The following is a 24,872-nucleotide window of genomic DNA, read 5'->3' as shown; positions in this document are numbered from 1 at the left end:
AGTCATTTAGACATCATTCTTAAGGTGTTTTTGTCCTGTTACCGCTCCGCAAAAAAAACTCTTCCTTTAATCCGCGCCCCACATACACATTTTTGCAGCACCTGCCCCGAGGTCCTAATATAAATTGAATTAATTACATTTAGTGCTTAAAATTTACTTAAAATTTATTTAAAACGTGCTGAACAGTGCGGCCGTTTATTCCCAAAGTCCAAACACTATGGTTGTTTGCGTGTGTCGGGCCATACTCCACTATTCTTTAGGGTTTTTTGTTGCATGCATGAGAATAACTATTACAATTTTCTTAACTATTTATTAATTTGCTCCAGCGTCTTCTGGATTGATTACACGTTGTGTTTTCGTTGTTTGCCGCGCCACTTAGACGGAAATGGAAATGAATGTTTATCGAATTCTATTGCACAGGCTTATCATCGTCATCGAGGGAAAAATTATCGCGAAACAAATCGATATCGTTATATCGCCCAGCACTACTCGGTCGCTCTCGATCTCTGACGCGATGTCAAGTTTTTCCATTATTGTGCAGCCCTAATAAGACAATAGATTTAGTAAGTAATCCTACTTCATGATTAGGTTCAAGTTCTGTCTTTTACGTCATATGTGACAGGTATGTTGTTTGTGTTGCTGTGTGTACAGTAAAAAAACACTTTAATATGTTGTATTAAAAACTCTGTCTGAATTCATGCGACTTTTACGTAAAACAGAAGAGAAAAAAAGACAGCAGGAAGAACAGAACGTGGGAAAGTGACCATGAGTATTGACAGCTCTTGAGATTCTGACACAGAGTAAAACAAAACTTAATGTGAAGCCTTGCTCTAAAATGCATATTTGCCACTTAGACAGCTCAAACTGTTCAGACAGATGTCTGATTTAGGTCATATTTAAATATATTGCATGAACTGCCTAAAATAGATAATGGATTTGGTCACTTTTACCTGCTTTGTGAACCTAGCTTATGATGAGAGCTTTTTTCTGAGTGCTTCAGAAAATTGTATATTAGTTGGCCACAAGAGGGAGCCTGACTCCACATGTTGGCAGTACATGCGGCAGAGAATCTGCAACCATGGGCAGCTTGTAGAGACTGTGATCATTAGTTTGAGGTCACAGAGGGTGTCTTCTGAAACGAGAATTAATGCTAGTCCCTAATGCAGTCTAGTCTATCTGGGAAACTGATACATTGTAAATTTAGAATTTCCCAAAAAGAGGCCCAGATGTTTGTTAAGGATAAAAAGCTTTCAAAGTTCCTTGCTTTTTGAACCAGATTATTTTCAGTCTGTATTATTTTGTCATTAAAATGAGTATAAATAAACGATTATTTATTTAATGAATGTTATAAATAATTTTCCTGTGAGCATCAGCTGTGCATTTTGGATTTGGGTTAGACTTTTGTTTGTATGTTTATTTATTTATATTCATTTATTGATTGCTTTGTAGATCAATAAATTGTCCAAACCCTAGTGAAGCTCAAGAACATTTAGAGCCTATCTCAGTTGACTTTGAGCTGTAACAACATTAGCTTGACCCCAGGATCCTGGATTAAAAATAATAGTTGGAGTGACAGTCTGTAAAGGGGCAAATGCTGGCTCTTAAACACTTGAGACAGACCTAAAATTTTAACTTGCGAAACTTGCTTCTGTCAGGTTCTCAAGTGTGTGCATGCTGTTTGCCTTGTCTTAGGCGGACGATGAGCACTACATTCCTCGAGCCGTGTTGCTGGATCTGGAGCCCAGAGTCATCCACACCATCCTAAACTCTCCCTACGCAAACCTGTACAACCCTGAGAACATCTACCTGTCTGAGCATGGAGGCGGGGCTGGAAACAACTGGGCCAGTGGCTTTTCTCAGGTCTGTACACCTCTAAAATTTCTGACTGGTGCTGGATTGTTTGTAGTAGGCCGAAATCATTTTGATAACTCCACAATGTCGGCAGTCAACAATATTGAAGTTAGTTGTTTGTAGAGATGCATTAAGTATTCTGCAACCTGATATTATTTGTTTAAAAAAAAATAGCACTAAAAAAGGTTCTTCTTTTGCCTAATTTAAGGGCGTTTTCACACTTGTAGTTTGCTTCTCTGTTCCGGATCATTTGACAAGTCCTCTGATTGGTCAGAGCTGTCTGTTGCATGAACAAGAAAGTAAATATATCGAGAATATTCTGTGCAGTGTAAAGCTGCTTTTTTATGTGGAAACACACTAAGGGTACAAACGAATGAGTCTGTTTGAAACAGTTCAAATAGTGCTGTAGTAAAAACTGTAGAAAATACACTACCGTTCAAAAGTTTGGGGTCACATTGAAACGTCCTTATTTTTGAAGGAAAAGCACTGTACTTTTCAATGAAGATAACTTTAAACTAGTCCTAACTTTAGACAAATACACTCTGTACATTGCTAATGTGGTAAATGACTATTCTAGCTGCAAATGTCTGGTTTTGGTGCAATATCTACATAGGTGTATAGAGGCCCATTTCCAGCAACTATCACTCCAGTGTTCTAATGGTACAATGTGTTTGCTCATTGGCTCAGAAGGCTAATTGATGATTAGAAAACCCTTGTGCAATCATGTTCACACACCTGAAAACAGTCTAGCTCATTACAGAAGCTACAAAACTGACCTTCCTTTGAACAGATTGAGTTTCTGGAGCATCACATTTGTGGGGTCAATTAAACGCTCAAAATGGCCAGAAAAAGAGAACTTTCATCTGAAACTCGACAGTCTATTCTTGTTCTTAGAAATGAAAGCTATTCCATGCGAGAAATTGCTAAGAAATTGAAGATTTCCTACAACGGTGTGTACTACTCCCTTCAGAGGACAGCACAAACAGGCTCTAACCAGAGTAGAAAAAGAAGTGGGAGGCCGCGTTGCACAACTAAGCAAGAAGATAAGTACATTAGAGTCTCTAGTTTGAGAAAGACGCCTCACAGGTCCCCAACTGGCATCTTCATTAAATAGTACCCGCAAAACACCAGTGTCAACATCTACAGTGAAGAGGCGGCTGCGGGATTTTGGGCTTCAGGGCAGAGTGGCAAAGAAAAAGCCATATCTGAGACTGGCTAATAAAAGAAAAAGATTAAGATGGGCAAAAGAACACAGACATTGGACAGAGGAAGACTGGAAAAAAGTGTTGTGGACGGATGAATCCAAGTTTGAGGTGTTTGGATCACAAAGAAGAACGTTTGTGAGACGCAGAACAAATGAAAAGATGCTGGAAGAATGCCTGACGCCATCTGTTAAGCATGGTGGAGGTAATGTGATGGTCTGGGGTTGCTTTGGTGCTGGTAAGGTGGGAGATTTGTACAGGGTAAAAGGGATTCTGAATAAGGAAGGCTATCACTCCATTTTGCAACGCCATGCCATACCCAGTGGACAGCGCCTGATCGGAGCCAATTTCGTCCTACAACAGGACAATGACCCTAAACACACCTCCAAATTGTGCAAGAACTATTTACAGCAGAAGCAGGCAGCTGGTATTCTATTGGTAATGGAGTGGCCAGCGCAGTCACCAGATCTGAACCCCATTGAGCTGTTGTGGGAGCAGCTTGACCGTATGGTACGCCAGAAGTGCCCATCCAACCAATCCAACTTGTGGGAGCTGCTTCTAGAAGCGTGGGGTGCAATTTCTCCAGCTTACCTCAACAAATTAACAGCTAGAATGCCAAAGGTGTGCAATGCTGTAATTGCTGCAAATGGAGGATTCTTTGATGAAAGCAAAGTTTGATGTAAAAACAGTGTTATTTCAAATACAAATCATTATTTCTAACCTTGTCAATGTCTTGACTCTATTTTCTATTAATTTCACAACGTATGGTGGTGAATAAGTGTGACTTTTCATGGAAAACACAAAATTGTTTGAGTGACCCCAAACTTTTGAACGGTAGTGTATATCACACTTCTCTGTGCTAAAACTGTTGCATCTGGTCTACAATAAAAAAAAAACAGGAAGACCAATGATTTTGTTTTTTGTTTTTTTTGGTTTTTCGTTGGCTTTCTTGGCCACATGACATCACGTTCAGTAGCTCTTCCATTTCCACTCGCTGTTGTGTTTACGTGGATCTCCGTGGAAAAATCATATATAACGATATGGATGTTTTTTCATCACGATAACGATATATATCATGATATGCCACCTAAGTATGTTTTCAGTTATTCTTGGACAAATATGACAAAATAATATCATTGCTTACTTTTTTCCAACTTTTTTCCAAAGTGACATTAAACCCAACTTTCACAAATGAGGATTACTACCTTTTATTCCAGCAATATATATGTCTCAAATAAAAAACAGATGAGGTAGATGATGTAGCTAATTTTTTCAAAAGAACAATGCGTCTCCATTGTTCAGCTCTCACGAGTTTCATAATGTAAAGCATGACGCAAACCGCCGTGTCCGCATGTGTCCGTCAAATAATGTAAAGCAGTGTCATGTCGCAAAACCGAGTTTATGCAAAGTGACCACGCCAATACTTTTCATCGTAGAGTATTTTATATCTTTGCATGAATAATTGATGAAATTACTGTAGAAACAATAGAAGGTAAGAAGCATGATAGACACTTTTCTATCGTCCCCACGATATTTATCGTCATATTGCACAGCACTATGTGTAGCAGTGGACTAGTTTATTAAATGCGAGGTGACAAAACTCTAAGATGTGTGTCCAGACTGGACTAAAATTACCGTTTAGTTCAGAGAAAAACAGTAGATAATTCAGCCTGTAATTTTTTCAGAGGAAGTCTGAGAAAAACACATACAATGTCGTTCCGGATGCAAATAAAATCAGAGAGGACCCCCATAAAAGAGAAAATTACCCCAGGACCCTCTGAGAAACCCGTCCTGTCCGGATAGAGTTTAAGATTGAGTTTGAGTGAAGAGCTTCATCAAAACAGCACAGTTCATTTTAAAATTGGCTTTTTGTTACAAAGAATGAATGTAACATAAGTATCAGTTGATGGATTTAGATTTCCATTGTGCCTTTGTTCATTTCTGACCTTGTCTCTAACATCTGTGTCTGATGTGTCCTTATAGGGCGAGAAAATCCATGAGGACATCTTTGACATCATTGACAGGGAGGCAGATGGCAGTGACAGTCTGGAGGTGAGTTTACCATTGCAATGTCAGAGTCTGCAGGACACTCCTGCCCAGAGCTGGACAATATGACTGAAAAGCTCTTCTCTCAATGTTCTTAGGAGCAGTTATGATATAAGATCAAAATGAATACTTTAAGAAACAAAAATGTTATCAATATTCTTAGAAGTATTTGTATTTATAAGTAACACAGCATTCTGTATGTTTAAATAGTACACCATTTTATTTATTTATTTTATTAAAAAAAATAGTAATCAATAAAGACTTGCCATGTCTTTACCTTCTGGTATCCTTTTCCTTTTGCATAAATACCGTGTTATTCTTCCTTCGATCAGACTAGAGTTAGGTTTTGCAGTGTAAATATGTCCTTGAAGGAGGAGATTCACAGATTTTCACTACCACATACTGAATTATTATTCTAAATCTATGACGAGGCATAGTTGTTCATTTTAGGAAGCCTTTAAATTGATGTGGATAAACTAAGTAAATTTTATTTTGACCGACTCTGACATCTATATCTACATTAGATATGTACCAATCAGTATTTTGGGGTTTGAAACTAATTTTCACTGTTATAAATGCATGATGACAGTAGTTTTGTTGTGTTGCTGTGCTAATAGCTACTCACTGTATGGCTGAAAGATGCACTCTACAGATGGTTATCTGGTTAGTGGCATTAAAAATCTTTATCTCTCTTTCTCCATGAGAGGTTAGTCTTGCACATTCTACAGATATAGGTTTGAGACAGAACATAGAACATACATATGTCAGACTGACTGAGCTTAGTCTAGTTTAGCCTGTCCTCTACACACAGTAAGGAGTAAAACACAAACTGTTAATGAAAGTCTGCTGCCATTCGCCAGCTTTGTAGTTTCAACTAGAGGTTAAACAAGGAACTGCAGCTTTGTCACTGTGGAATCCCTATTATGAGCCTTACCCAGAGCTTGTGTAATCTTTAACTCTTTAATTTTTTATCTAATCTGCTTGCAGGATCGACTAAATTAGAGATGTATAAACTGATTGTATATTTTGTATGAAATTTTTTTTATGCAGATACATAGCTGATCGTTTTTTCTTTTTCTTCTTTTTTTAATCTGTTTTGCGCTTCAAATCTTTTAATCGTTTTAAACAACTAAACCAATGGAAACTTGTTTTTTCATTCTGTTACTTGAGTATTACTTTTAAACAGCACACTCTTTGCCAATATATTTCATTGGAAAAACTTAGAAATTTGCCAAGGTTCTTGGAAATTTTCAAAGCCAGCTCTTTTCTATGTAATTCTACGTATACCCTGTAGTGTTAAACAGACCTGCTGTGATGTTTGCCATTGACCCGATTTCAAAGGAAGTGCTCTAAAGGCATACGTCAACTTCATCAGCTCTGATGGATGATCTGATGGTGTTTTACTGTATTTTTTTCCCCTGCTGTCATTAGGATCGCGTTTCTCACCTCACGTGAGCGTAGGGCTGGGGTGATCTGGCCAGGCCCAAGAAACACACACAGCTCCTCCTAATCACCTCCAGATGGAGGAGAGACTTGCCCTGCCTGTTTTCAGGTTTTTTTTTTTTTTTGTTGTTCCCCCTCCACTGTGCTAGCAGGCATGCTCTCTTTAGCTCAGTGACGTAAATGCAGTCGCAGATTTGCCTTAAGTCTCACACGAACACATGTACATATAGAGAGCGTGTGCACTGAGGGTGTTATTTCATGCCTTTTTTTATTCCCTCTTAACTCGCAGGCGGTAAACGTCCCTCCCTTTAAAACAACACTGAGACTAGCAGTCCTGCGGCTAATCTGTGCCATTACCCCTTTCACTTTATTGCCTAACATTAGGGCCTGTGTGTGTGCTGGGTGGTAAATTGTCTTTTGGTGAGTGGGGTGTTTAACCCCTAAAATAGTCCTAACGGTCTGAAATAGTGCTTTAGTGTGAGGCTGCCCTCGCTAATACGCTCTTACTAAGCCTGCCACGTTCTGCTCCTCAGGGTTTCGTGCTGTGCCACTCCATTGCTGGAGGAACTGGGTCTGGTCTGGGCTCGTACTTGTTGGAGAAGCTGAATGATCGGTGAGAAACTGAATATACTAGTAAATATAGTTAAAAAAAAAAAAAAAAAAGCAGCACACCCCCTGAAAAGTTTTTTTTAGAGCATGAGGATGTTGAAAATCATTAGACCAATATTGATACATAAACACGCATAATAGGAAAACGGTCTTTTAATATTCATTTGTACAATGTAATGAACAGAATGAATAATACATATTTGTAATTTTGTGCTCTCTTATCTCCTATCTGCTGTTTTATCAATTAGTTAACTCTTCGAAACTCTTCACGTTTTCTCAGAAATGTGAAATCAAGCATTTTAAAGGAACAGCCAGTAATAAATGAGAGCAGGTGGTTGTGTGAAACGGCTACAGGAGTCCAATTTTCAATAAAAGAAGAGAGTTTTCTGCCCAGTCTGTTCCTCCCCACACGCAAAGCTCACGTGTGTTGCCAGCGAAGACGAAATTCTATTGTCTAGTTAATCAGTAAAATAATGTAGCTTTGGCTGATCAATAAACACTTTTTTTTTTTTTAAATACATCATTAAAAAGTTACTTTATTTTAGTGTGGGCGGTAAAATAAATTTTTTTAGCACTTTATGCTTCCCTCTGCTGACAACTTTTCTGGAGATGTGGATTTCATTTTCCAGCAGGAGTTGGCACACTGCCAAAAGTGCCAATTAGTCTTGTATAATATTAACATTTTCTGAGGCACTGATTTTTGAGTTGTCGTTGGCTGTAAGCCACAATCAGTAACAATAAAATAAATAAATGCTTAAAATAGATCACTGTGTGTTTAATGCATCTATATAATAAGTTTCACATTTTAAGCTAATTTACTGAAATAGTTCTAAATAGTTGAAATACTTCAGTGATGATTAAATTTTTTGAGATGTGGTGATTAATTACCCAACTATGGTTAGTGAACCTTGGTAAAGCCCAATGATTACCTGTTTAGCAACAGAAAATGGCCAGCTTGCCCGTTGCCAATGGCTTCAGCACACTGTTTGCGTGCAATGGTCTAATACATTTATTGTCCACATGAACCTGACTGACCCCTAAATTTAGCTTAGGCATTTAAATGTGTGATACAATGCGTCTATTGAGCATTTTCCATAGTAAATGATGAGAAATAAAATGACACATTATAACAAGTCATGGACAAACTTTTAAAATAATTTAACTAATGTTTTAAAGAAATGTAAAAGTAAATGTGTGTAGTGATATTCTCTAAATCACAACATCCCTAAATATTGTTCAATTGAAGATCAAATGCCCAGATGTTGTTTAAATTCTCAAATTTAAATTGTTTATATCCTTAAAATATCAAAGGTGTTGGTGTGGTGACCTAATTATTTCACGTGACTGTATTTTACATTAGTCAGACATTCCTGCTGTCTGCTGTAGATCTGCTCCACACCCTGGGTATTGTCAGTGTCAGCAGGTGCTACACGGGGTAATTAGAAGCACAGGCAGGTATTCAGCAGCGTAATTACCTCTCCTACACGTGCAATCGTCAGCTCTAGCCACAGCCACTGCCACAGCCACGCCGCTGTAACTGACGCTCCTGTGTTAGCAGTTTTGACTGAGTGGTTTATATTGGTTCTCTGTGGAGAGAAGAGGAGAAATGGATGAACACTCGGCCTGCAATTAATAGATATGATTGTCCTGTTTTGTCTCTCTCTCTTTTCCTGAAGTAAAATAAACATTAAGACTAAACACACTTGTGAAAAAATATCAGTGATTAAAGACACAAGTCATAATCAGAAGAATAATTAAATAAGATTAATGTAATCACAAAAAAAAATAATATGGTGCAGTTTACAATTTAATTTACAGTAGTTTTATATGGGAAATTGATGTTTGTGTTCATACAGTTTTCTTGCTATTGCGCTTTCTTTTGCTCTTTATTTTCTTCTTTTTTTCACAGTCTCTTTGATATGGGTTTGTTTTCTTACGTTTGCTCTCTCTATTTGCATTCTCTCTACTTCCCGCTCTCTCTCCCTCTCTTATACTTTCCCTTGCATGCACACTCTTTCTCTCACTCTCTTTTGTATCTATAATTTATTTTGCTCTCTGTTGTGTGCACTTGCATGCTCTCTGTTGCCCTTTCTTTTTTATTCCCTTTATTTCCCCCCCTCATTCTCTCGCACGTGCCCCCTTTCTTTTATGCTCTTTCTTTATTTCTCTCTCTTTATCACTTGTACTTTCTCTTTCTCTTACACTCTCTCTATTGCTCTTTTTTTCTAAACTTATTCTTTGTCTGGTGCTCACTTCTTTTTCTCTCTCTCTTGCTCACCTATGCCTGCTCTCTTTTGTATCTACTCGCTTTCTCAAATTCTCTTGTATCTGCTTTCTCTTGCGTTTACTCTTGTTTTTCTCTTTCTTGTACTTTTGGACACACTCTCGTTTGCTCTCTTTCTCATTCATTCTCTCTCTTGCTCCCTCCTATTCTCTCTGGTTGCTTGCTTTTTTCATTCATTCTTTCTGTTTGCTCTCTCTCTCTCTCTCTCTCTCTCTCTCTCTCAGGTATCCTAAGAAGCTGGTTCAGACGTACTCTGTGTTTCCGAATCAGGATGAGATGAGTGATGTGGTGGTGCAGCCCTATAACTCTCTGCTCACACTCAAGAGACTCACCCAGAATGCTGACTGTGTGGTAAGTACACACACACACACACACACACACTTCAGCCAAATCAGGCTGAAATGAGAGTGTGTTCCCACTAGAAAAGAGCGTCTCTCTTGTGCGCCTGGCGCTCGGCTAACTGCACATTTCCTCTCTCCTGCTCAGTTACACAATCTGTCCCCCCCAAACAGACCCCCTTTCTTCAGACCCTCTTCAGGAGGAGGAGGACAACTCTACTCTTGTCATCCTCTCCATCTCATTCTCCCTCTTTCTGCACTTTTCTTTTTTTCTTTTCCCTCACTCTGGTAAATCCTGCTTGATATCTCTATAGCCGATCTGTTTATTTTTAGTTTTTAATGTTCTGTCTTTGTATTTTCTTCTTTATTACTTTTTGTCTTTTATTTTGCCTATTCCCCCAACCCCCAGCAGCACAGAATGAGGACAGTTCCACTCTTTTATCAACACTCCCTCCTCTTCTCTGCTTACCTCTTAACTGTTTCACCCCATATGAATCAATGATTTGTTAAAATAAGCACAAATCTCTCTCTCTCTCTCTCTCTCTCTCTCTCTCTCTCTCAGCACAGCTACAGTTCATTTGAGTTCAGTATTAATGTTACTAAAGAGTTTATTTGATTTATATGTCCTTTATTATTCTGCTTAAATGCAGATTCTTCATGTGTGAAGTCTGTTTATTGTGAGACTTCATTGTTACTGGAAAAATAGTGTATGAGACTGTTCACACCTTGCTTTTACAAGAATTTTTGGTGGTCAAATCACTTTCAATCATGGATTTCACTTGACTATAAAACACCAGGTGTAAACACTCCCAGGATGCCTTAATTGTTATGGAATTCTAACTGGATGACTCAAACCAAAGTGTAAACTGAATGTGATTTTGTTTTTTCAGATACAGGTTAGAAAGTGGAAATAAGGGACAGCATTGGTAAGAACTTTGGATAGTGGAAGAAAATGCTATTATTCAATTAATATATATTAATTAATATACATTAATCTACATAGATTTCTCTACGTTTTATATGTGTGGGTGAAGTACTTCTGTTTATTTACAGTCAGCTTAGATTCATAAATTTCTCCAGCACTAAGGCTGGAGCATTAGCGTTATCGGCTAGCCACTAGCTGTTAACGGCTAATGCAGCCGGATAGAGCTACACTGGGAACCCTGAGTGCTCTAATAAGCCAGTGTTATATTAGCTAGTAGTTTGTCCCATGTAGCTTCAAGTCTGCAGTCCGATATACTCATCTCTGAATGGCGAAAGAGCTAGCATGGTTAGCGGATAATGCTAATGCTGTTCCAGCAGTGCTAGCCGGGGTTAGCAGCAGCAGGCTACAGGTTTATAATACCGATAATGTTACACCTCTAAACCGGGAAATAGCGGATAGCGGCTAATGCTTATGCTTATGCTACTTCAGCCCAGGTGCTGGAGAACTAAACTGAAACTCCTGTATAACGCTGTATTTCAGTGGAGTGGCTTTACTGCTCCTTACAACCTGATTGGTAGAAATCATACGTAAGGCACACTGGATTATAAGGCGCACTCACGGTTTTTGGTCAAATGAAGGAATTTTAAGTGCGCCTTATAGTGCTAAAAAAAGGTACACTTTGTTAATATATATATATATATATATATATATATATATATATATATATAATTTTACATTTATTTTTATTAACTCCAAGTTCTTGCCAATACACAGCTCTATAATCTATCCTTGTTTTGACGCAAGATATTTTCTTTATTGTATTTCCAAAAAAATCTGTTGTTTTTTTTTTGTTTTTTTTTTTGTTTGTTTTTTTTTTTTAAATATCCTTGCATCTTCAGCCTCAGCCTTTTCCATTACTTTTGTCCATATACTGTAAATCTAAAAGACAGTAAACTTTGTAACAGTAGAGAATGCTCCAATATACAAGTAATGTCCTCACTCTTTGGTGGATATTAAATTCTCTTAATGAAGCCGGTCCTGCAGCACAAACAGTAGTTAAACTAATGTGATTAGCATGGGCAGAGGCCTGCACGCTAGCTCCAGCTTATGTAACAACCTCTGAAACATTGAGTGAGTTAGCGCTGGAGCTAATGAGGCTAATAGAGTGAAGTCGAAGAAAGACTCCTGCTGAGAGAGACAGAGAGAGAGACTTTTCTGTCTTTTCTCCCTCATGCTGCGTCTCTATGGCTAGATTAACATCCATCGTTGCTTTCGTCTACCTTTGCACACATGTGAGTTTAAGTGACACCCCAACCTTTACAGCTACAACAGCTTCAGCTCCTCTGGAAGGCTTTCCATAAGGTTTAAGAGTTTGTCTGAAGCACTATTGTGAGGTCAGACACGGATGTTTTATAAGAAGGCCTGGCTTGCAATCTCCTGGTTAAGGTGTTCAGAGCAGGCCAGTCAAGTTCTTCCTCATCAGTCTTGCTCATCCACATCTTTATTAATTTGTTTTGTGTACAGGTGCCTAAAAAACAACCCACACCATAATCCCCCCTCCACCAAACTTGACACAATGCAGTCAGACAAGTACTTTTTTTCTGGCAACCGCCAAACCCAGACTCTTTAATCAGATTGCTACATGGTGAAGTGTGATTCGCCACTGTGAAGCAGTGGAACTGTGTTCTCTGGAATGATGTTGCTCCATCCAATATCTTTGGATGAGTTGAGTTCTTCAAACATTCTGGCCTCATTAATTCCACTAATTCCAGTGCTGAAGTCCTTAAATGCAATAAAATTCTCAAAGCAGTTTGCCAAAAACTAGTAGAGAAGATTTTGTGTGCAGGACAGACAGTTAATCCAACAAAAGCAGAACAAACATTTCAAATAGACTTGATATGAAATTATGAATAAGCAAGTGTTAAATGCATTGTCAATTATGTAAATTAATCTCTCTCTCTATTTTCTTTTGTCTCCCTCTTTCCCTCCCTATTTCTCTCCCTCTTTCTCTCCTTTTTCTCACTCACATTTTTCTCTTCCTTTTACTTTATTTCTCCCACTTTCTCTATTTTTTTCTTTCTCCCTCTCTCTATTTCTCTCCCGCTTTCTCTCCCGCTCTCTCTTTCTTTCCCACTCTACCTCTTTCTTTCTTTTCTCTTCTTTTTCTTACTCTTGCTCTCTCTATTTTCTTTCTTTACTTTCTTTCTCCCACTTTCTCTATTTTCTCTCTCTTTTCCTCTCTTTTTTTCTCACTTTCTCTCTCGCCCTCTTTCTCTCCCTCTTACTTTCTCTCTCCCTCTCTTCCTCTTTCTCATTTTTTTCTCCCTTTTACTTTCTTTCTCCCTTTTCTTTCTCTTTCCCTCTCTTTTTTCTCACTTTGTCTCACCCTCTTTCTCTCCCTCTTACTTTCTCTCTCCTTCTCTTCCTCTCCCCCTCTCTCTTTCCCTCTTTCTCATTCTCTCTCTCTCTCTCTCTCTCTCTCTTTCTCGTTGTTTCAGGTGGTGTTGGATAACACAGCTCTGAACAGAATAGCTACAGACAGACTGCACATCCAGAACCCATCCTTCTCCCAGATCAACCAACTGGTGAGGCTCCTGACAACATCTGTCAGATCAATCTAATTCGTCTCCAAGGAAACCATATCACTAATGCACTAACTGCCATAAACTCGTAAACATCTCGTAAACCCTCAGTGTTTACAGTGCAGTGATACAGTAAACTCTGTGACCTCACTGTAACAGTGGAATTAGTCATATTGCAAAACAACAGATTCAGATACATCAGAGACATATGTGGATGAAAGACAGGAGAAACTGGTTAGACTGGTATGATTATGCTATTGGAGTATGAAGTTTGTGACATTTGGGGAAAAACAGAATTCTGTTCTTTTCCTGTATTAATTGTGTGTGTGGTTAATGACCTCAGTCTTGCTCACCTAGTTAAAAGCTCATTTCCTTTCACTGATTGGTGAACTGTGCTCATTATGCTTCTGTAATCTCCCTGCTGTTGGCAGGCTATTGGCAGCTCTCAGTGTAGTGTCTCCTGTTTCACGTAAAAACTTTTCTAAATGTCAAAATTGTCACATAATTATTTGAAATAGAATACATTTGTTCTTTGTTAGAAATCTTTATTAGTTCAGGCAGCTAGAACTGTTCTCATTTAGAAGGAAAATATTGTTTCACTTTGCTTTAGTTACAAAAGAATAGACTAAGGGTAAATCCATATAAATACATTCTGCTCAGTGTACAGTACCAGACAAAAGTCACCTGGAATAGTTTTCTCAACGTCTTGAAGGAGTTTCTGGAGGTGCTGAATGATAGTTGGCTGCTTTTCCTTCACACTGTGAAGCTTCAGCTTATCACAAATCACCATCTCAGTTGGGTTTAGGTCAGGGGATTGTGGAGGACAAACACTTACAGCTCTGTAAAAAAAAATAAGAGACCACTTAAAAATTGAGTTTCTTTGATTTGACCAAATTAAAAAATCTCTACAATATAATCAAGAGGAAGCTGGATAATCACAAGCCATTAAACCAAGCTAAACGGCTTACATTTTGGCATCAAGAGTGGCATAAAGTTATCCAAAAGCAGTGTGTAAGACTGGTGGAGGTGAACATGCCAAGATGCATTAAAACTGTGATTAAAAACCAGGGTGATTTTACCAAATATTGATTTCTGAACTTTTAAAACTTTTATGTTCATGAATATAAACTTGTTTTATTTGCATTATTTGAGATCCGAAAGCTCTGCATCTTTTTTTGTTATTTTAGTCATTTTTCATTTTCTGAAAAATAAATGCTCTTAATGACAATATTTTTATTTTGAATTTGGGAGAAATGTCCGTAGTTTAGAGAATAAAAACACAATGTTTAGTTGTAGCAAATAAATGTACTAAAGAAAAACATTGAATGAGAAGGAAAAATAATAAATATTGCAGTTTGTTGTGCTTTAAGGCAAGGTGGTGTAAATGCCCAGCATAACTGTATGATTTAAAATATGAGCAATTAGATGTACATGTTAACATGGTACATTCAGTAACAATGAATGAAGGCTCTGATGACACATTAAAACGTGGTGACACAGTTAAGGCCAAATTTTGCTTGCTTTAACATACAAAAGAGGGAAACAAATACCAGCGTAATGAACAAACACTTCAGTACATATCTAATTGCTCGATCCAGCCCTGGGGGTGTGCTTGCTTAAACACACCCTTCAGTTCACCTGGTAATTAGCAGGTGTACTTTAACCAGGATGTCATCAAGCTATACTCAGTAGCTCTACCTTACATTATTCTGTAACCTCACCCATAGTTGAAGCAGATAAAAAGAAAATGAGCCTATTGGCCTAGTGCCAGGATCATTGCATGTATGTTATCGTTTGCAGTAGTATGTGCACCTCAGCAAAACCTCAGTTGAGTTCAGTTAGACCATGCTATGTTTTATCAGTGTGGGCTTGTGCCTACTGCTGCCTCAGCTTTGTGTTCTTAGCTGAAGAAGTGGAACCTGATGTGGTTTTCTGCTGTTAGATTTAGTCCATCCACCTAAAGGTAAATGTTGGACGTGTCCTACCTTCTGAGACACTATTGTACAGAATACTTGTCCACTTTTGTTGACGGAGTGAATTAATTAAAGGGCCAGGTTCACAATTTTGGAACAGGCATTGACCAAAGTGAAAGACCAAATAACAACCAGAGCCCGTTTCTAACAACAATCCCAGCATACGAGTTGCAATGGCTGCCAAACGTTGATGACTTTTGATCATGCATCTTCCTCTTAATTTTATTTCAGAGGTTTTCAAGTTGGTATAATAAAAAAAAATAAAAAAAACTTCATCACTTTTTTGCATGCATTTTCATTACACATGATTTTGAAGAATAGTTTGGCTCACCATGGGATCCACCTAGTGAAATATTGTTTGTGTAATTTGTGTTGCTTATGGTCCTGTAGTCTTCCTGTAGTGTTGTTATAATGTGAAAGATACAACGATCTGACCACTCTGAAAGTCGTGTGCTGTAAACCCGATATAATTTATTTATTAGTAATTAATGTCAGTGGATATAAGAGGTGGGAAGCAGGTGTGTCCTCTGAAAAACATATATCTCTAGTTTTACAGAGGACCAAAAAGCTGGAACCATGTCATGTTGCAGTTTTAAAGGGCCAGTCAGACCCTTTGTGTCACTTACTCCAGGCTTAAAAGAACTAATAAGCAGTTTTTGAAAAGCACCTGTTGCCTTCAGCACAGACCTACCAGGCATAGCACTGTATATTACATCTACTCAGAGATGTACTTGTCTTTCATTTGTGATTCCTTTTCTAAATTCTTCTGTGAATTAATTTTGCTTCACTCGTATTAGCTATTTGCGTTTGGCTGAAGGGCTCAGCGGTTTTACCTTGAGGCATTTTTTCCATCGTTCGTGTCATCAGACAGTGTGACCGCACTTTCTGTCAGTTACAAACTCGTCTCTCCTGTCAGCCTGTCAGTATTTCATAAGTGTAACTGCGTTTAGGCGGATGCCAGGTTTTGAACACACCCTCATGAGTAAGTAGGGGTAAAGGGAGGTTAAACATGTTACAGTTTTTCTTGTTTTTATTTAGGTCTTTTCACCCACACAAATGCAAACTACACACATTGTCATATACAGCTCTGGAAAAAATTAAGAGACCACTTCAGTTTCTGAATCAGTTTCTCTGATTTTGCTATTTATAGGTTTATGTTGGAGTAAAATGAACATTGTTCTTTTATTCTCTAAACTATAGACATTTCTCCCAATTTAAAATAAAATATTGTCATTTAGAGCATTTATTTGCAGAAAATAAGAAATTACTGAAATAACAAAAAAAAGATACAGAGCTTTCAGACCCTCAAATAATGCACAGAAAACAAGTTCATATTTATTAAGTTTTAAGAGTTCAGAAATCAATATTTAGTGGAATAACCCTGGTTTTTAATCAAGGCTTACATGCATCTTGGCATGTTCTCCTCCACCAGTCTTACACACTGCTTTTGGCCACTTCTGGTGCAAAACATTAAGCAGTTCAACATGGTTTGATGGCATCCATCGTCTTCTTAATTATACACCAGAGGTTTTCAATTTGGTAAATTCAAAGAAACTCATATTTTTACGTTGTCTTTATTTTTTTCCAGTCTATTAATCCAAAGCAATAATAATAATAATCCCACACCATGTACTTTCTTTTTTAATTGTTTCCTCAGGTCTCCACTATTATGTCTGCTAGCACAACAACTCTGCGCTATCCTGGATACATGAACAACGATCTGATTGGACTGATTGCGTCTCTCATCCCCACTCCCCGCCTTCACTTCCTGATGACTGGTTACACACCGCTGACCACTGACCAGTCGGTAAGCATTTGCAGACAGACCCCAGTTCAACATGAGTTTCTGCTTTTTTTTAAATTACAGTACCAGACTATGAAGGATCACAGAAACCATGTAGTAACTTAAAAGTGTTAAACAAACCAAAATACTCTGTAAAGCATTGTTATCTGGGGTTAAGCTGTTGACCTGCAGTTTCTGAGGCTGGTAACTTTGATAAACTTATCCTGTGCAACAGATCTCTCTTGGTCTTCCTTTCCTGGGGTGGTCCTGATGAGAGCCAGCTTCATCATAACATTTTTGATGGGCTTTGCGACTGCACTTGAAGATATTTCTTGACATAATATGAATAAGATCATTACTTAAATAGGGATTTTCACTGTATATCAACTCTACCTCTTCACAACTTTACAACTGATGCTCTTAAACACATTAAGAGAGAAGAAATTCAAGTTAACTCTTGACAAGTTCAGCAGCACAGCTGTTAACTGAAAGCTGATCATTCCAGATGACTCTACCTCATAAAGCTGACTGAGAAAATCCAGCCAAGATGTGCAAAACTGTCATCCAAGCAAGAGGTGTCTACTTTGAAGAATTATGTATTACCGTATTTTTCGGACTATAAGGCGCACCGTATTATAAGACGCACTATCAAAGAACGCCTATTTTCTGCTATTTTTCCATACATAGGGCGCATCGCATTATAAGGCGCGTTAAGTGACACTAGAAAGGGTGCCTATATCAAAGTGAACAGGGGTGGCGCCATGTTTCCCTTCCCCCACCGGGGGTGGTCGCTTGCCGGTGGAGCGTCTCAGTATACAAATCTAGCTATTTCAAAGTCAAACGAGTGCTGGATATTAATCTACACAGATTCCTCTCCTGAAAACTGTTTATTTGGGTGAGTAACGTGCTTCAGTTTATTTACAGTAAGCTTAGATTTCCAGATGTCCACTAAGGCTTGCTGCACCAGCGTTAGCATAGCTATCCGCTAGCACGCTAGCTAGTCACCTAAACTAGTAAAGTTAACCCAAACTTAAACGACAGCGTTACACTGAGTAATCCTGCGTGTTCTGGTAAGACAGTGAGATATTAGCTAGCGATTCGTCCCCCGTAGCTTGTTTTAACACGGTAAACAAGCAGATTACAGGCTGATAAAACTCACCTCTGAGAGAGTTAGCGCTTAGCATCTAGCTAATGCTAGCCAGGCAAAGCAGCACAGACTTACAGGCCGATAACTCACCTCTGAACGGTGAACGCTTAGCGATTAGCATCTAACTCTAATAATACTGCTCCAGCAGTATTAAAAGTGCTAAATTTAGAAAATACTGATCTCTGAACAGTGAAAAAGCTAGCTAGCTAAGCGGTTAGCATCTAGCTAATGCTATTGCTGCTCCAGCCTCGGAGCGGCACGTACTGATCTCTGAACAGTGAATAAGCTAGCTAATGCTATTTGCTGCTCCAGCCTCGGAGCTGCACGGCTCTGGACTCTGTATAGCACTGAAACTCTGTATAACGCTGCACGGAGTGTGTGTTTACTGCTCCTTACAACCTGACGAGTAAAATTTAGATAATACTGATCTCAGTGAATAAGCTAGCTAGCTTAGCGGTTAGCATCTAGCTAATGCTATTGCTGCTCAGCCTCGGAGCTGCACGGCTCTGGACTCTGTATAGCACTGAAACTCTCTATAACGCTGCACGGAGTGTGTGTTTACTGCTCCTTACAACCTGACGAGTAAAATCCATACAAAAGGCGCACCGTATTATAAGACGCACTGTCAATTTTTGTGAAAATTAAAAGTTTTTAAGTGCGCCTTATAGTCCGAAAAATACGGTATATTTAAATGAGGAAAAACACTAAATTTGTGGTGTTTTCTAACTAGTAGTAGTTTAAACTCTGTTAAAGGTTTAAGGTAGTTTAATGTTTTTCGACCCTTGGTGTGGGAATTGTAAGTGCAGCCAAGCCAAAATAGTTTAGTATAGTATGCATTTACTGTAGACCTCTACCTCACTCTGCCTCCAGCCTAATTGTTAGAGGTGTAAGAAAGTATTGCAGTAATATGTTTTGCAGTACTGTATCAATTTTTAAAAACCCAGTATTGATGTTTGTATGTAAAGTTTGGGGTCAGACTGTGGTTAAATTTGTGTTGTGTTTAAACCCTAATCTGTGGAGAGCAGTGTCGTTAGATCCCACTGTTTTGATTGGATTTGGATAAAAAATAAACTTTTATTTTACCCAGATTATACAAGTATAGTAGTGTGTTTTATACTGTGGCTGTTTCTTTTTTTGTGAAGCCACAACACAAGGAGGGTGAAGACTAGCACATGCCTCCCCTGACACATGTAAACTCAGACTCCGCCTCTTTTCCAACTGCTGCTGATGCAGCATTGCCGAGCAGCATCACAGCGCACTCGAAAGAAAGCGCAGAGACTCGGTTCCGATACATCATCTCACAGACGCCTTGTGCTGATCAACATCACCCGTTGCTGTGATGTGGGGAGAGAGCGCCATCTACCCACCCAGAGAGAGCAAGGCCAGTTGAGCTCTCTCGGGGCTCCGGCAGCTGATGGCAAGCTGCATTACTGGGAATTGAATCAGCAATCTCCCGATCATAGTGGCATAGCTTTAGACCACTGGACCACTTGGCACCCTAATAGTGGATTTGTTGCTATAGAAGTCTTTTCTTGTGTTTCTGTAGGTGGCGAGTGTGAGGAAGACTACAGTTCTGGATGTGATGAGGAGGCTCCTGCAGCCGAAGAACGTGATGGTGTCTACAGGCCGAGACCGTCAGACCAACCACTGTTACATTGCCATCCTCAACATCATTCAAGGAGAAGTGGATCCCACACAGGTGAGAACACTCTGTTACTGTTGAGGGTTTTTTTTTTTTTTAACATTGAAGTTTCACACACCTTCATTTTGCACGTCTACTTCTAGGTCCATAAGAGTCTTCAGAGGATACGAGAGAGGAAGTTGGCTAATTTTATCCCATGGGGTCCAGCCAGTATCCAGGTGGCGCTCTCCCGCAAATCCCCTTATCTACCATCCGCCCACCGTGTCAGTGGACTGATGATGGCCAATCACACCAGCATCTCTTCAGTAAGGTTTCTTTCTTCTGGGGCTAATTAGGCACATTTTCTTAGGGATGTACTCACTTTTGTTGCCTGTGGAGAAATCTACAAGGTTGTATTTCCTCAGCTAAGTGAAGACAGTTTTTGATGGACAGTGCACATTTAACTATGATGTTGACTGGAATAATCCTTATCCTTATTGACCTTTTAATTTGGTTGAAGATGAGCCTTAATCTGTGTCTCTAAAAGAGTGCGAAAAATCCATATTTGTAGTGTCAGTCTGTATCAACGTTCTCAGCGCTTTCACTCATTTCATTCCTCACTCCATTCATTAATAATTCTCTCTCCTCTTCTTCTCTTGTTTCCTCATTTTCCCCCCTCATTATTTCCTCCCTCTCTTTCTCTCTCCCTCCCTCAGCTCTTTGATCGGACGTGCCGTCAGTACGATAAGCTGAGGAAGCGCGAGGCCTTCCTGGAGCAGTTCCGGAAGGAGGACATATTCAAGGACAACTTTGACGAGCTGGACAACTCGCGGGAGGTGGTGCAGCAGCTGATCGATGAGTACAGCGCTGCCACGCGGCCCGATTACATCTCCTGGGGCACGCAGGAGCAGTGAGCGCATCCCCCTATCTCCTAAACCAGCATGTAGCGCTGACCAAGCCAGTGGGTCTGGACTTGTCTTGTAGAGCTGAGCTGTGTTTCTGTCTTCAGCAGCTTATTACACGTGAAATGGGGCGTTTAGAAACATGCGCCTGTAAGACGCCCGTGCTCAGAGTGGGGACAGCGCTCTGTTTCTTTTTTGTGCAGTATATTAGAAATGAATGGACAGACTTGCTGTTCAGTACTGCTGTTCTAAGTGTGTGGACCTCTAGCATAATGTTATGTATAATCCTTACAAAATTGCAGACTGGTATATAATATAATAGGGCTGCATGATCTAGACAAAAGCAACATGTGATTGTATTGCTATATGGCTTAGATTGTGATACACTAAACTTTGTTTAGGCCAATAAGGTTCATGTTTGAATGAATCAAGGCACCCACAGGAACATCTGTTTGGCTACGTTCAGACTGCAGATTGGATTTACATGTCTGGACATCACAAACATATCTGTTTGGGTTGCTGTGGTAACGTGGTCTAGTTCAGTAACTAACCTTTCACGCTCTTTGACTTCTATCACTCTGGATTTGATGAGGTGTTTTTTTGTGTTAAAAAACTATTTTGATCCAAATTTGAGTGTCCAAAGAGTACAGACTATGACAACGCGTCTATACAATTCTTTATGATTGTAATCAAACCACCTCCTGAAAACAGATTTAATTTGGTTGTTCACATTGGCTGTTCAGATTATTAAAGACCAGTCTATATACAATCTAGATATGGCAATTTTTGCTTTTACCCAAATCACAATTTAAAAATCAGTGATTTGGTTTGAGGCTCATTTATGTTTTTGTAACCTTATTCAAATAATAATAAAAGCAATATATTGTGCAGCCCTATTATATGAGTGCTTTATAACTTGTATGTGCCTAAATATGCTTCTCAACAAAAGGTTTGATGTAGTGAAAAAGCTCATCATTCTCTCACTTCTCTTGCAGTTTTCTATTTCTCTTTCTCTCTTTCTCTTTTCTCACACTCTTTCTCTGACTATAGCAATGATCAGAAAATGGGGAAACCTGTTTCCAACACCTGGTTGAGAAACGTCATATTATGAAGGTTTCTCCATCACCTGGTTAAAAAGTCATAATCTGAGGATTTCTCAATCACCTGGTTGGGAAATGTCATAATATGAAGTTTTCTCATTTACCTGGTTGAGAAACGCCATAATCTGAGGGTTTCTCTTCATTATGACACAGTGTCTCATAAAAACTTTGTCATTATTTTAAGGCATTTTGTAGCTCATTCTTGTTATTGCGAAACTTATTCTCGTTATTTTTGTCACAATTGAGATACAAACTCCAAAACTTTCTTTCGGACCAAACAAGGTAGACGTAAATGAAAATATTCTTATACTTATGACAGACCTTGTAGAAATTGAGAGGACTTACCATTCAATTTACTGTATGAGATACAATATAACAATATAGAATCTCATATAAAGACTTGGTGAAGGTAATATTTGGAGAATACTGGCTTACAAATATGAAAAAAATGCTATTTCAAAGTTACCAGCTTACTACTGCAAAATGTGTGATACTATCTCAATTGTTACTCTGCATAATTCAGATAATGACTGGATGTCTCGTAATTATGAGCTGATATACTTTATTACTTAAGAGACACATATATGTCATAATTAAAAGTATAATTCTAATACTGTCAGTGTTAATATTAATACGAAACCTTTATCTTACAACCTTCAGAAGATCCACATCTTTGTGCAGGAATGTGCTGGAAACAGGCTTCTGCTGAAAACTCTCAAGATTTGTTTTGCTCTATTTTTATAAACCGTTTATAGCACACTCTTTGCCACAGTGTATTTCAGGTTGACACACACACACACACACACACACACACATACATAGCTGCTCACTCTGTCTCCTACACACATGCTTGCCTTCACGACCACACACACTCTCGCTCCTGAGTAAGCAGATAAGGCAGGGTGGTCTCTGCGTGGGATGGCTGGCTGGCTGGCTAAAAGCTGTTCTGAAAAGTCGGGGGGTGTAAAGAAGGGAGGGATGGAGGGAATGATAAGCCTGTTGGAAAGAAAGGGCAAAGATGGAGGAAAAAAAAAAACAGCACAGTATTTAACTCACACTTACTCCTGATTATCTTACACACACACACACACACACACAGATACACACATGAAGCAGAGCACTGGCTTTCTTTCATTCAGGCGTTTGCAGACTGATTGTGTCATTTAACTTTTTCCTTTTTTCATGTTTGGTCAGTTTCTTCTTTCCACAGCAGTTTAAATGAGGCAGGTCATCAGTCGGGGAATCTTTCAGCACTCTGATAATCAAACGTTACACAAGCCATCCCTCCTTATTGTTGATGGATTTTACCTTTTAATGCACTTATGGACCTAAAACAAAGGCTTTTGTTCAAGTCAAATGAATTATTATCGTATCAAAACAGCTGCTTTTACACTGTGTGAGCATTTACTGAAGAACAGTCCAACAGAAATGGTCCAAATTTACAATATATTGACAGAAGTATTGGAATTTATCCTGCTTTTGATTGGGTAACTAATTGAGTAGTTTAATAATAGTAGTAGTAATAATTGAGTACTCAGTGGTACTCTAGAACCATCATTATTGATTCTCTAACCCACTTTTCGCATTAGGCTTGGTGCCAGTAGGTTCATGTTTATCTGCTCCGGAGAATCCTTTACTTTTGGAAGGGTTTTCTGTACAAAAACTACTTGAAAAGCTTTGCTTTGTATGCGTTTGCACATCTGTGTCAGCACTGTGTTTTTTTTTTGTTTTTTTTGTTGACTACATAATCTGAACACACAAACTGTCTCCTGCACAGTTTCAAAATTTCTTGATGATTGGACCAATAGAAATTCACCAGAATGGCCTGAAAATAAAAACTCGTTTTGCATTGACTTCAATTGAAAGGTCTCTTCCCTGAAAAGTTTTAAAACACCCCCATTTTCAGGAAACTGGAAAATGTAGTGCTTAATATGTTAAAAAAAAAAAATTGTTCACATATATGCCAATATACAGTACTTGAATACAGTAGTTCAGTAGTTTGTGGCCGTTGATGTACTATACTAAATAATTTCTACATTTATACAAGTAGAACTGTGGACTAAATTCAACCTTTCTATCTTTCTTCCATATCCACTGAAATAAAAAAAATGGAGATAGATTTTTCAGTAGTTCCAATATAGATTAAACCATTTGCTCTTCAGTACTGACAGTTCATGACAACCTCTATCAAATCTAAACTTCTGTTTGATGCTGATGCTTTTTTAAGCAGTTTTTGTTCTACACTGATCATTTGAATTTGTTTCTAATAATCTCAAAACATTCTACATGAGATTTTCACACAGTGTGAACGTCAGCTGTTGGGGTGAAAAGGTTTGATATGATAATAATGTCGGCATTTGACTATCTTAGAAACCCAAATCAGAGCATTTTTACCTCAGTATTGCGCTTTTCCTCATGTGACCTTTATAATCTCTGTATGAGTGCTAATCTTTGTATGTAATGTTTGATCCAGTGCTTTTCGATCCGAGTCCTCATGCTTTACAAATTGTGTTCTCTTTGCTCTAAAACAATTTTCCCAGGGCATGAAGAAATTTTGCTCATCAGTTCATCAAGGTCCCCAGTTTATTTTTGTGTTAAAATATATATATATGTAATAAGTATAATAGGATGTTCCTGGATGTAAGAGTTTAAAGGCCTTCAGTATGGAACTCATGCTTTTCTTTTGTTTGCTACACGCTTCCGTCTCCTCTTGTTCTCTCTCTCCACACGTTTATCTATTCTGTACAGTGTGTGTGTTCTGAAAATGTGTTTACTTAAAGTAGGTGACTTGAAGAATAAATGATTTTCTATGATAAAAGGAATTCTTTAGTTGTTTTTTTGAGGACATGGACCACATTATGTCTCTCAAAACACTAACACTGAACTGTGAAGCATGGTGGTGGTAGGAAGTCTAATCTTTTAGGGTTGCTTTTCTGTATCAATCAACTAAGCTATATAAAATGTCCAAAAAGTACATTAAAGTGAAAACAAACATTACTCTATATTTGCAATAATCTGTTTATTGAGAATAAATCATGAAAATGTTTTTTGTTACAGTAAAATTAA

At 38.5% G+C, this 24,872-nt stretch overlaps 1 protein-coding gene across 1 annotated transcript in view; it reads left to right on the top strand.

Moving 5' to 3' along the window:
• The window catches only part of tubg1 (tubulin, gamma 1), a 28,663-nt gene extending 6,700 nt beyond the window's left edge, over nucleotides 1–21,963 (top strand). Inside the window, exons 3-11 of the mRNA XM_007237600.4 lie at nucleotides 1,693–1,860; nucleotides 5,037–5,105; nucleotides 7,076–7,155; nucleotides 9,660–9,786; nucleotides 13,197–13,283; nucleotides 16,911–17,060; nucleotides 19,730–19,882; nucleotides 19,969–20,130; nucleotides 20,521–21,963. Of these exons, the coding sequence (XP_007237662.2) occupies nucleotides 1,693–1,860; nucleotides 5,037–5,105; nucleotides 7,076–7,155; nucleotides 9,660–9,786; nucleotides 13,197–13,283; nucleotides 16,911–17,060; nucleotides 19,730–19,882; nucleotides 19,969–20,130; nucleotides 20,521–20,718 (1,194 nt within the window). The 3' untranslated portion in view covers nucleotides 20,719–21,963. The remainder of the gene's footprint in view (nucleotides 1–1,692; nucleotides 1,861–5,036; nucleotides 5,106–7,075; nucleotides 7,156–9,659; nucleotides 9,787–13,196; nucleotides 13,284–16,910; nucleotides 17,061–19,729; nucleotides 19,883–19,968; nucleotides 20,131–20,520) is intronic.
• Nucleotides 21,964–24,872: the final 2,909 nt, after the last annotated feature.

The sequence above is a fragment of the Astyanax mexicanus genome, chromosome 19 (assembly GCF_023375975.1).
Source record: "Astyanax mexicanus isolate ESR-SI-001 chromosome 19, AstMex3_surface, whole genome shotgun sequence".
NCBI classification, from domain to species: domain Eukaryota; kingdom Metazoa; phylum Chordata; class Actinopteri; order Characiformes; family Acestrorhamphidae; genus Astyanax; species Astyanax mexicanus.
This window is presented reverse-complemented; position numbering and strand designations above follow the sequence as displayed.